This window comes from Mirounga angustirostris, unplaced genomic scaffold (assembly GCF_029215605.1).
Source record: "Mirounga angustirostris isolate CCGP_5_RB_7025 unplaced genomic scaffold, mMirAng1.0.hap1 SCAF_7, whole genome shotgun sequence".
In the NCBI taxonomy this organism is placed as follows: Eukaryota; Metazoa; Chordata; class Mammalia; order Carnivora; family Phocidae; genus Mirounga; species Mirounga angustirostris.
In genome coordinates, this window is record NW_026991715.1 from 33,028,874 (window position 1) to 33,042,900 (window position 14,027).

A 14,027-nucleotide genomic window follows, 5' to 3' on the forward strand; every position below is an offset into this window, starting at 1 on the left:
TGGATGTACACTGTCCCTCATCCCTCTGAACAAAAGAGGGTGATTCAAAGAAGATGGTTGTTCCAGGGTAAAAAAGACAGATACAATGTTGGGATGTTGACAGGAATATGGACTAAAACCAGTGGAGATGACAATGCCTAAGACATAAATAGCAAGAGAAAGCCCTGCTGCTAGGAACCAAATATACACTGAAGGCAGTGCCAGGAGAGGCCTCTGAAACAAGTCAGAGTCAGATGTCTTATCCCAGGTTTTATAGCCCAGAGTGATTACAGCTCTCATTAGCAGTGTGGCCAGTCCCGTATCCAGCAGAACTGGTGGACAGGCTGCCATGGATTAGGCTAAATGGACTGTCCCCATCTCTCCTTAGCCAGTGGTTCTTAACCCTGTGATCACCAACCTCTTTGACAATCTGATGGAAAGATGTGGGTCTTGTCTGTCTTGTCCCCCAAAACAGAATAAGCAGATAATCAAAATACTGTAACAAGTGTGGAAATGAGCCCTGACCTTTGGCCTCTGTTCCCATTCTGGTACTGAAGAGCCAGGAAGACACTTTTAAGTGGAACTGGAGGAGGCCGAGATGAGGTCCACAGCAGAAGGAAGAAGTCACCATCAAAGGCAGGCAGAGATTTACTGAGCTCACAGCAGTGAAACCCACACCACCTTGTCCATGCCTTTGGGTTGCTGTCCAGACAGGTTTGCCACTACTAATAAATGCTGAGAAGTAAGAAGATATGTCCAGTATACCCTGGAAGCCATTCCAGACCAGAACCCTCAGAAACATTCCGAAGGAGAAAAGAGGTAGAAATAGAACAGGTATCTCTCTCTTACGGTGTGCCTATTATAGACCACACAAATAACTCTGATTTCTATTCTAAAAAGATAAGAGCAACCAATAAAGCATTCCACAATCTTACTGAAGATCTACGGTCAGGTCCTGGAAAAAGAACTTTCCACAGTAGTAAAATCAACAAATTCCAAATTAATCAAGCTCCTAATTCAATATTCTTAAATCAAGAATAAAATAGCCTTTTTATTTAGAAAATAAGACTTGGCACAGCGGTGATAAAAGACCTCCTGACATACTCTGAGACACTGATATATGTGTGCATAATATGTGTGCTAGGGATGGAGGGAGCTTGGCAGGGGTTACAACAATGAAATTTTATTCTTTCTTCAATGACTGTGAGAAATGAATCATCATATGGCCTCCAGGTATAAGCCTATCAAGAGAGATGGGGGAAGATAAAGATCCTCCCCAGTTTGGAGTGACTGTGTGGAGGACAAATATCTCCTTATCTTATCATCATATACAATCAAATTTTCTAACACTAAAAACTACCCACATCTGAGCAGGCTGCTCTGTGGGGTTGTGGGTGCTACAGGACTGAAGGTACATATGGACAGGCTGAATAACCTTTTGTTGAGTACATCAAAGAAATGACTCAGGTAAGAATTGGGTCTCTATGCTCCCTTTCTGGCTCTTATCTAACCGCAGAATACTGTCGAAATAACGAAAATTCAAGGACTGAGTAACATTAACCCTGCTCAATCCATTATTGATTGCCAATACTTGCATGTATTTAGAACAGGGGCATCAAACTCTTTGGTATGACCACATAATATTTCAGGTTTTATGGGCCTTATGGCAATCGTCCCAACTACTCAACTCTGCCAGGTAACAGGAAAGTGGCCACAGACCATACATAAACGAATGAGCATAACTGTGTTCCAATAAAACTTTATTTACGGACAGTGAAATCTCTAAAAGCCATGAAATATCATTCTTTTGCTTTTTTCCAACCGTTAAAAAATGTAAGAAACAACTTAGCTGTGGGCTGTACAAAAATAAGTAGCAGTCCCAGTATGGCCCACAGGCCATAATTTGCTGGTCCTTGTGTTAGAAACCTCATGATTGGTATTTATGACCTTTCAAATTGCCCAATTCCAGCAGCCCCTGCAAACCCCATGCCTCCTCCTCCCTCACATAAAAAAGAACTTGCAAATAATACTTACTAATTCAAGGCAAAGAACAGAAAAATAGAGACAAATTGTCCAAAATCAAGTACTCTAAACTGGTTATTAAAAAATAAAGCAATCTCTTACCATTGGAGAACTTTTATCCTGCAAGAAAGCCTGTTTAATAGGGACTAACAAGAGGAAAAGTTAGTCTGAATTAAAGAGTTTAAAATGCAATTTTATTGTTCACCAAGGAAGTATTACTGCAAAGCAGAAGGCCTAACAGGCCTGTTTTAATGAATAGATGACTCATCTGTAATCAGCACATTAATTGTTGGGATTCAAATGGGTGCTCTTAAAGTACTGGGAAAAATAGCTTCATTTTTAAAGCAGGTTAAGCATTCCCCCTACAGCCTTTCCTAAAGTATCAATTTGCTTTGCAAACTATTTCTTCCCAAAGATTCTACAAGTAAACTTCCACAAAACCCTGACAGATTTATCACAAATTCTAGACTACTAAATTTCAAAATTTTTAAAAAGCCACATGAATTTGGGTAACAAACATCACACTGTCGTTACTTTCAGTATTACAAAATCAATGTTGTCAACCTCCCGGTCCCTAGGGTTGTCACTGTACCTTCTGCCTTTTTTCAACCCTTTCAAATTACTTCGGAACTTGTCCTCTTCTTGGAGTTTCACTTCTCTTGCCCCACTCTGGAGATTCAGCCGCACATGGGATCCAGCAGGGACAGCCTGCCCTAAAAGCCAAGAAGAAAGAGGGCTCATGAGGTAGACAGTCCTTGAAGGGACACTGCAATGGAATGGTTGGCTAACAAGCCAACAGGATTTATTAACTCATGAAGACCAGACTCTGCTGTGTTCCATTACCTGAATCCATCCATCTCTCTAAGACACACACACACACACACACACACACACACCTCACACACATTTTCTCCTTTTGCTAATACATATCAAATTAAGGGAATGAGGCAGATGGGCAAGGACATCTGTACTTCAATCGAGAGACCAATAACTCCAGTTAGAACCTGCATCTTTAAGCTATTCTGTTTTCTTTAAACTGAGCTATAATAAGCCTTTCTGTAAACGTGCAGTGAATGGTAAGTATCTACTCACCCTTAAGGACATGGCTACATCACTGCATCCTTCATGACACCCTTCTTGCCTCTCCCCTTGACAGTCCCAGAAAACCCCAGAGAGCTTGCCATTCCAGCAGGCTTAGACCTCACCACCCTCATCTATTCATCATCAGGCTCCTTCTATGAGGCTCTCTCCTTGATGAGCCAGGGACTATATCTCCTATATTATTTCCCAAGCCCTAGACCAGAGTGTGATTGGAAGGTAAGAGGATAGAGCAAGCCAAGGAGGCAGGGAATGGAATCAATAGAAACTAAAAAGCTATGCCCACCCATCTCAGAAGGGCCCATCCACTAGCTGAAAAAACAAGTAATGTGAATGGATGGGCTATTCATACACATTGTACACATTACTCAAAGATAAATAAAAAGCAGGTAAAGACACTACAAAAAAAGAACTACAGGCCAGTATCTCTGATAAACACAGATGCAAAGATTCTCCACAAAATATTAGCGAACCAAATCCAACAATACATTAAGAAAATCATTCAACATGATCAAGTGGGATTTACTGCTGAGATGCAAGGGTGGTTCAATATTTGCATATCCATCAATGTGATAGGTCACATGAACAACAGAAAGCATAAAAACCATATGCTCATTTCAAGAGATGCATAAAAAGTATATGACAAAGTACAACATCCATTCATGATAAAAACTCTCAACAAACCAGGTTTAAAGGAAACATACCTTAACATAATAAAGGCCATCTATGAAAAACCCACAGTTAACATCATCCTCAATGGGAAAAAACTTTCCCCTAAGATCAGAAACAAGACAAGAACATCCACTCTTGCCACTTTTATTCAACATAGTACTGGAAATCCCAGCCACAGCAATCAGACAAGAAGAAATCAGTAAGGAAGAAGTAAAACTTCCACTATTTGCAGATGACATGATACTGTATGTAGAAAACCTTAAGACCACACTAAAAAACTACTAGACCTGATAAATGAATTTAGTCACGTCACAGGATACAAAATCAATATACAGAAATCTGATGCATTTCTATACACTAATAATGAAGTAGCAGAAAGAGAAATTAAGAAAACAATCTCATTTATAATTGTACTGAAAATAATAAGATACTTAAGAATATAACTAAACAAAGAGATGAAAGACTTATACTCTGAAAACTATAGAACACTGATGAAAGATGTCGAAAAAGGGACGCCTGGGTGGCTCAGTTGGTTAAGCATCTGCTTTTGGCTCAGGTCATGATTCCAGGGTCCTGGGATCAAGTCCCACGACAGGCTCCCTGCTCAGCAGGGAACCTGCTTCTCCCTCTGCCTACCGCTCCCCCTGTTTGTGCTCTCTCTCTCTCCCCCTCTGACAGACAGACAGACAGATAAATAAATAGACAGATAGTGAAGAAGACATAAACAAATGGAAAGATATTCCATGCTCATGGATTAGAAGAACAAATATTGTTACAATGTCCACACTACTCAAAGCAATCTACACATTTAATGCAATCCCTAACAAAACACCAAAAGCATTTTTCACAGAGCTAGAACAAATAATCCTAAAATTTGTGTGGAACCACAAAGACCCTGAATAGCCAAAGCAATTTTGAAAAAGAAGTAGTAAACTAGAAGTATAACAATACTAGATTTCAAGATATTCTATAAAGCTGTAGTAATCAAAACAGTATGGTACTGGGCACCTGGGTGGCTCAGTTGGTTAAGCGGCTGCCTTCGGCTCAGGTCATGATCCTGGAGTCCCTGGATCAAGTCCCACATCGGGCTCCCTGCTCGGCAGGGAATCTGCTTCTCCCTCCGACCCTCCCCCCTTTCATGCTCTCTCTCTCTCAGTCTCTCTCTCTCAGATAAATAAATAAAATCTTTAAAAAAAAAAAACAGTATGGTACTGGCACAAAATGGACACACAGATTAATGGAATAGAGTCCAGAGATAAACCCACAATTATATGGGCAAGTAATGTACGACAAAGGAGGCAAAAATATACAGTGGCAAAAAGACGGTCTCTTCAACAAATGGTGTTGGGAAACCTGGACCACCTTCTTACACTATGCACAAAAATAAACCTAAAATAAATTAAGAACCTAAATATGAGACCCGAAACCATAAAAATCCTAGAGGAGAGCACAGGCAATAATTTCTTTGACATTGGCTGTAGGAACATTTTTCTAGACATGTCTCCTAAGGCAAGGGAAACAAAACCAAAAGTAAACTATAGGGATTAGATCGAAATAAAAACCTTCTCCATACCAAAAGAAACAACAAAACAAGATGATAGCCTACTGAACGGAAGACGATATTGCAAGTGATATATCTGATAAGAGGTACTCAACACCAAAAAACCCCCAAATAATCCATTTGAAAAATGGGCAGAAAACTGTGCACTGGTGGTGGTAAGGCAAACTGGTGCAGCCACAGCACCAGCAGAAAACAGTATGGAGGTTCCTCAAAAATTAAAAATAGAATTACCATAGGATCCAGTAATTGCACTATTGGGTATTCACACAACACAAAAACACTAATTTGAAAAGATATATGCACCCTCATGTTTACTGCAGCATTATTTACAATAGCCAAGATATGGATCTAACCCAAGTGTCCATCAAGAGATAAATGGATAAGGAAGACGTGCTATATGTATGTAAAATGGAATATTACTCAGATATAGATAGAGAAGAATGACATCTTGCCATTTGCAACAACATGAATCTAGAGGACATAATGCTAAGTGAAATAAGTCAATCAGAGAAAGGCAAATACCATACGATTTCACTCATATGTGGTATTTAAGAAACAAAACGAACAAAAGAGAGACAAAAAAAAAGACTTTTTTTTTTAAAGATTTTATTTATTTACTTGACAGAGAGAGACACAGCGAGAGAGGGAACACAAGCAGGGGGAGTGGGAGAGGGAGATGCAGGCTTCCCACGGAGCAGGGAGCCCAAGGTGGGGTTCGATCCCAGGATCCTGAGATCATGACCTGAGCTGAAGGTAGACGCTTAATGACCCAGGTGCCCCCCCAAAACAGACTCTTAAATATAGACAACACACTCACAGTTACTAGAGAGGTGGTTGGTGGGGAGGTAGGCAAAACAGGGGAAGGGGATCAAGAGTATACTTAATCATGATGAGTACTAATATATATGTTCAATCATTATATTATACACCTGAAACTAATATAACACCGTACGTTAATTATACTGGAAACAAAAATTTTAAAAAACATTGGTTAAAAAGCAAGTGTGCAAGATCACATACTACAGCAGAATGTTACACTTATTCATTCATTCATGCGGTTATCATTTACCAAGCAACTACTATATACCAGCCACTGTGGTAGGTTCTAAGAATACAAAGAGAAATGTTAACTGCCACAGGGATAGAAAATTTTAGAGAAAGGGTTCAAGCTACTAGAAATCTAGAAGAAATGCTGCTCTGTGCTTTCTCCTGCCAAAGGATGGCATGGCCTTGCTGATGCTGGATTTGATTCAAGGATCAAAAAAGGATGACAATATTTAAAAAATTCCTTTAAGGGAAGCATACAGCGCAAGTTCTCTCAGAACTTGATCAGGTAAACCCTAAGTATTAAAAGGTAATGGTGTAGCAAGAATTCACATTTTCTCAATTCTGAGAGAACCACAGTGAACTCCAAATTCCACTGACCACTGTGTCTCCACCAGAGAACTAAGGAGCCAGGGAAACAGCATGCCAAGACAAGCTGTTCTGCTCCTGCTGCCCCACTTCAATAGGGAGTTTCTGTATCTTTGGCTAAAAAAATTAATGGGAACTTAAGTACATGAGTATATGTGCATAACCATCTCCTTCTAACCTCAAAAGCAACCAAAATGCTTCAAGGTTAAAAAAATATATATGTCCAAAGTAGAGTGGGGAAACCTTTCTCTGGGGAGGCTTCCTGAAGGGGTTCCTGACTCTGGGGGTCAAATAAGGCAAAAAGTGAGACCCAGACTGGGAAAATAGGGAATCCAAAATAGAGCTGTGTGTGCAAAGACTCAAACACACAAAGTGACAGGCGACATTCAGGAGGCCAGGAACAAAAGAAGCAGGGAGAAGTGGAAAGGCTATGGAGGCAGCTGAGGACAAGATGAGGCCAACTGGTGGCAAGGAACTAGCAACTTCTTTGCTTTTCCTAGGATCATGGGGCAAGAGGTAACTTCTCCAGCATTAATCTCTGAGTGTATGACAGCAAGAGGTTGTTTCACCTGGGGAGATCCCAAACTAACAAAACAACCGAGTTCCTTCCTGGACTAAAGGCTAATAAGCAGGTCATCCTTGATATTCCCTTTACCTCACCATCCCCCATACCCAATGCATCTCTAAAACAGAGTGATTTTTCCTGCTATAATGTCTCTGAATTCATTCTGTCTTCCTCACCACTGCTCTTGTCCAAACCATCACCATGTCTCTTCTGGACAGTGCCATAGCCTTCCAGCTGGCCTCTCTAATCTACTCTTAGCTCTTGGTCCAACTGTTCTTTACAAAGAACAGTTTTGTTTTGTTTTTTCAAAATACAAATTTGACTATGTCATTACCCTGCTTCAAACCTTTTAAGGGCTTCCGACTTCTCTCAGAGTAAAGATGAAAGTCCTCACGGCAGTCAGTGAGGCCCATTAGTGTCTAGTCCCTGCCTGCCTCTTTAGCCTTGTCCACTCCCCATTCTCCTTTTCCCATTCCATGAGAGAAGTTTGCTTACTCCTACCATGGGGCCATTCCACTTGCTGTTCGCTTTGCCCAAAATGCTCTTTCCAACGCCAGCCTCCCTATCTCATCTTTCCAATCCCAGCTAACAGTCACTTCCACTCAGTGGTATCCTCTATTTCTCCACACCAGACCCAGCTCCAGCCTTTCGCAGCACCGTGGACCTTTCCTTTACAGCAGTTACCACAATCAGTGGTTACAGTTTAGTTTTTTAATTCATCTGGTAAAAAGAAATGGTCACCACTTTATCCCCAGGGCCTATCCCATAGTCTAGTACACAATAAATCCTCAATAATTATTTGCTGAGTAAAAATTAAAAATGAAAAAGAGAAAATCCTAGCTCATCTAGAGGTGTGTGGAAAGGCCAACAAGGATTTCCACTAGCTCAAGAGGATTCATAACAATTAGTCATGTTAATAGTTTCTTTTGTAGTAAACTAGTAATAGTAATACAAACAACAGTAGCATTTTGAATTTTCAGACTTTTGATCAAAATTAGAAATGGACAAGGTGAAAAAAAGTATGTGACTAATAGTTTCAAAACATAACAGGTTATAGTGTGCCAAAGTGGCCAAGGAACAGACTAGAATCTTATGTGAATCAATTTATTTTATTTGGGGAAAATTCCAAAATTACTCCCTTCACATAAGCCACCACAGGGGGCAAGAGCAACCACAATAGCATTAACTTTTAAAATACAGGTTACGCTCATTCAAGATAAACAAAACCAGCAATGGCAGAGGCAGAGGCAGCAGAAAACAGAATCTTTTAAATGTTTCCGGCCCCCCTGGGAAGAAGGCCAATTTAGTGTGCAAATTGATCTGCATCCTTCTAGGGCCTCTACGAAGGGACCAGGACGCTCAAAGAGCAGAGTGCATGCAAAAAGTCACAAGTTATATCCAGGTCAAGAGTCAGGGATTGAAAGGTGGAGGGCAAGGGGGAAGGCAGAAAATATGATAGGGATCCAAAAAGGCCCCTCCAACAGGTCTGCAAAGCCTACCGTGTCTATATCCCTACCCCTGGCTCTCTGGGGACAAATCATGGCCTGAAAAAACCGTCTCTGACAAGAAGAAAAACTGTCCAAATTAAGTAAGGCCATATCATACTTGAATTTTGACTCCCACTGGGAATCTGTCACTGACTCTAATCACAGTCCAAGACCCACATAACAACTCCTGCTTTTCCAAGGGGGAAAATCTGTGGTGGATTGCATTATTGTCACCAATTGTCTTCCCCTTAGCCTGTATCCACACCCTTTGTCAGGTGACCTTACAGCCCCTCCTACCGTAGTGGAGTACTTTCCTACCCCTTTACTCTGGACTTGACTTATGACACGCTTCGGTCAGTGGGAAGTCAGCAAATGTGCCACAGTGATTTGAAATGTGCTTGTGCGTTTTGCCCATCTTTTGGAATTCTACCATCACCATCAGAAATGTTCACTAGCATTCTGGTCTGAGGAGGATGAGACCCATGGAGCAAATGTGGACCCCAACTGCAGACTGGAGCTAAGCCCAGCTGAGCCTAGCCATGGTCAACCAGGTCTAGCTGATCTACAGACACATGAGCAAGAATAAAAGACTGGATTTCTTTTATAACTTTTTACTCTGAACTACCTTTAAACTTACACAAAAAATGCAAAAATAATACAGTTTCCATATATTGCTCACACAGCCTTTCCCAATGTTCATAGCATTACCTTAACACAGTAACATAGTCATAGATAATTATCACAACTGGGAAATTAACAATAATGCTAACCAAACTATAAAGATCCTTTTTCAAGCTTACCAGTATTTCCACCATGTCCTTTTTTGTTCCAGGATCCCATATGGCCTTTGGTTGTTATTTCTCCCTAGTCTCCTGTAGTCTGCAAGAATCCCTCAGCCTTCCCTTGTCTTTCATGATCCTGACATCATCAATGAATACTGATCAGTTTTTCAGGACTGTCTGGTGTCTTCTCATGGTTAAAATGAGGTCATGTATCTTTGACAGAAGCACCAAGAAAATGATGTAGTGTTCTTCTCAGTGCATCATATCGCAAAGGTTGTGGTGTTAATGTCTTATGACTGGTGATATCGGACTTGATCAACTAATAAAAGTAGTACCTACTGAGCTTTTTCTACTGTAGTAAACAAAAATCAGAGCAAACTACCAAACTGAGAAGAATAGCTTGGCAACTTCTCAACAATTTAAAGTAGGAGTTACCATATGAACCCAGCAACTCCACACCTAGGTGTATACCCAAGAAAAATTTAAAGCATATGTTCACCAAAAACATGTACATGAATGCCTACTATAGCATTATTTATAATAGCTAAAATGTGGAAATAACCCTAATGTCCATCAACTGATAAATGAAGAAAAAGTGGTATATACATATGGTGGAACATTATTCAACCATTAAAAGAAATGAAATACTGACATATAGAACATGGATGAACCTTGGATACATTATGCTCAGTGAAAGAAGGCAGGTAGAAAAAGTCACATATCAGACGGTTCCTTTTAAATGAAATTCCAGAAAAGGCAAATCAAAAGACACAGTACATCGGTGGTTGTCAAGAGCTAGGGGGAGGAAGGAATGGGATGTGACTGCTAATGGGGACGGGGTTTCTTTCTGGGCTGATGAAAATGTTCTGGAATTAGACAGTGCTAGAGCTAGGGGGAGGAAGGAATGGGATGTGACTGCTAATGGGGACGGGGTTTCTTTCTGGGCTGATGAAAATGTTCTGGAATTAGACAGTGCTAGAGCTAGGGGGAGGAAGGAATGGGATGTGACTACTAATGGGGATGGGGTTTCTTTCTGGGCTGATGAAAATGTTCTGGAATCAGAAAGTGCTAATTGTTGCACAGTTTTGTGCATATACCAAAAGCCAATGAATTGTTAAAAAAAATAACAAGGGAAATACTTTGAGATTATAGAAATCCCTTTTCTCCTCAAACCACACTATTACATATCTCTTTTTTTATTCTTATGTTAATCCCCATACATTACATCATTAGTTTTAGATGTAGTGTTCCATGATTCACTGTTTGTGCATAACACCCAGTGCTCCATGCAGAATGTGCCCTCCTCAATACCCACCACCAGGCTAACCCATCCTCCCACCCCCCTCCCCTCTAGAACCCTCAGTTTGTTTTTCAGAGTCCATCGTCTCTCATGGTTCGTCTACCCCTCCAATTTCCCCCCCTTCATTCTTCCCCTCCTGCTACCTTCTTCTTCTTCTTTTTTTTTCTTAACATATATTGCATTATTTGTTTCAGAAGTACAGATCTGAGATTCAATAGTCTTGCACAATTCACAGTGCTTACCAGAGCACATACCCTCCCCAGTGTCTATCACCCAGTCACCCCATCCCTCCCACCCCACCCCCCACTCCAGCAACCCTCAGTTTGTTTCCTGCGATTAAGAATTCCTCATATCAGTGAGGTCATATGATACATGTCTTTCTCTGTTTGACTTATTTTGCTCAACATAATACCCTCCAGTTCCATCCACGTCGCTCAAACCACACTATTAGGAGAATCCTTCTGCAACAATTACCACTGTGGTGGCAGTCTCATGGCAATTTTCTACTTCCTTCCTTCCTAATATGTTAATTGAAATTTCAAGTACAGTAAGAAGTAGGGCATAATGAATACATACATCACTTAACTGTTACTTTGTCACATTTGCTTCACCTTTTTGTACTATAAAATGTTACAGACAGAAACATAACACACAGAAAGGAAACATCACAATATGTCAGTTCTAAATATTTCCATATGCACCTCTCAAAAAATATAAAGAAAATTTGGTACAAAAAAGAGAGGAAAAGAGACAGAGAGAGAAACAAAAAGAGAAAAGAAATTTCATTACAAAGAACTCTCAGTCCTCCATCTATTTAATAATTTACTTCAATAATAAATACGGCCTCATGGTTATTTTCTTCTATGAGTTATAATTCAGTACTACCATTATTGATTTTGTTGCTCAATTGTTGCAGCTTGGCCAATTAGGAATTCCTTCAGGTTGGCTCTTATGTCCTTTTAGCGAGTTCCTTTCCCCCATCATTTTCTTTTTTCAAGTATTTCCTTACTTTCTGGTTCCGTAAGAGGTTACAAGTTCATGTTGTATTTTCCTTTCCTTGCCTTGGAATCAACTACTTCTCAAGGAGTCTTAGTTTCTTTTTTTGAAGAATAGTATTTAGAAACCACGATCTGGGTGCTAGGTATGCTCATTACTACTAGGGTATCATGGCTCTTAGCCCCTGTCAGACAGAGCTAAGAAGTTTATGTATGTGTATACATTTATATATATGCTCATAAACACATCATCTCTATTTCGGTATCTATTTTTATATTTATTAAAAACTACAAGTTTATACTGTTATCTCAGATTTCAATCTAACACCACAGAGTTCATTTGTCTTTCCCCTTTCCTTACTTGTAACTTCTTTCTCCAGCAGAGAGAAACTTGGCTCTTATTATCTGCAATGTATTTTTTATTGTTCAATTCTAGCATGAATATAGTTTCAAAATTGGTAACCCATGCCCCTATGAGAAACACATTTACCCAACTAGATTACAGCATTTACGTGCAGTTCTTTTGTCTCTGACTTCACAGTATCTAGTCAAGATATCTTTTCCCAAAGTCACTTAGGTTAGCTCTTTTCTTCCTTACCCCCGTGTAGTAAGATTGCTATTAATGTGTAATGCTTAGTTCATTTGTTAGTGTCTGTACTCCATTTTGTGGTTCCTGCTCCTCCATATGCTGGTTGGTTTAACTGTTTATTTGGGGGGCATCTCAAGGATATGTGAACGATTTCTGGAGTTCTAAGATAGAACTATACAAAAAGAAATTACTGTGGTTTTAAGCCAAGTTTGGAGGTGGTTTGTTTATTGTGGCAATTCATTCCTGTGGTTCTGAAACAAGGAATTTAAAAGTGTCCAATACAAAGAACAGTTCTTTTTTCTGAAATTATGTAGTTTTTATCTTTTTAGTGTTAAAATGCCCCTTTATAAAATGAGTGAATGACAATGATGGATGATAGTGGGTTGTTTCTACGTTAAGGCTCTTAACTCAGAAAGTAAAAAAGTTGGCCTTTGGTCCCCAAAATTTGCTTTTTAATTTTTTCTTATCTATCAAACACCACAGTCTGGAAACTCCCCCAGCTATTCAACCAACCTTCTCCAGGACGTTTGAGAATTATTCTCACTGTACACTTTTAAGCGAGAGTATTTTATGGCCTATAAACTGTATCTCAATAGAACTGTTTAAAAAATACATTTCCTTGGATAAAGCATTACCTTCTCCTTTCAAATCCCAGGACAGCAATTAGCGTATCGGATACAGTCCAAGGTGACACCAAGTATTTCTAGGGGCCAGGACAGAGCTTTAAGCAGAGAGCCTATACAGCCCCAGGATAGTTGTGGGTATGGTATGAAGAAGAAAATGGACCAAAGAAAGCCTGAGGCCCTGAAGCACATGGGCAAGAAGAACCCTAGTAGAAGGGCAGGTAAGAAACAGTGATCCGAGAGGGAGGAGCCAACAGAAATGCCCACAGGAGGCCGGCAAGTAAGAGAGACAAGTGAGAAGGGCCATCTCTAAGACAGTAGGGAGTGGTGAAGGCTGAAAAAAAATGCCCCTTCTAAAAGCATCAAATTTTAAAATATAAAAGCCAAACAAAATATATCTATAAATGGAATTCTCCCCCAGCCAGTTTGTGACTGCTGGAAAAGATGTTTCACCTACTGACAAATTTTGCCTGACTCAGTGTTTGTCCCAGCTCCTCCCAGGTCCTAGTGATTAGAAATTTGCCCCACCTGGACTCACCACGGTAGGATCCCCCGTGGGTCGTGCCCACAGTGAAGATACTGTGCAGCCTGGCTGCCCGGCTTCAGCAGACTCAGGGCCAACTCAGATGGATGCCATGGTGCTCATTTTTGCCTTACCATCAGATGCTTCAGCAGTTATCTGGTTTTGGGAGCGGTGCAAAGAATGGCCTGTCCTCTGTAGGCTCCTGCCTGCAAACTCCCCCTCCAGGAACTTCTAGGCTCTTTCAAGTCATCTCTGGATGCAGTGTCAGGAAATCAAGGGTTATGCTGACATCCTGCTCAGATGAGAGCTGACCATGCAACCATGAGCCCTGCAACTCTGTCACCCACTCAGCTCTGCCTTTCAAGGCCGGGTGAATTTAGCCAAATTCCTTTTTCTTTCTTTTTTTAAAGGAAATTTC

The 14,027-nt window shown here is 40.4% G+C and overlaps 1 protein-coding gene across 6 annotated transcripts in view; it reads right to left on the reverse strand.

The window, feature by feature from the left end:
• The window catches only part of SIL1 (SIL1 nucleotide exchange factor), a 219,706-nt gene that overhangs the window by 95,591 nt on the left and 110,088 nt on the right, over nt 1-14,027 (reverse strand). For all 6 annotated transcript variants that reach the window (XM_045893334.2, XM_045893341.2, XM_045893325.2 and 3 more), the window contains one exon: nt 2,594-2,714. In XM_045893334.2, the coding sequence (XP_045749290.1) occupies nt 2,594-2,714 (121 nt within the window). The remainder of the gene's footprint in view (nt 1-2,593; nt 2,715-14,027) is intronic.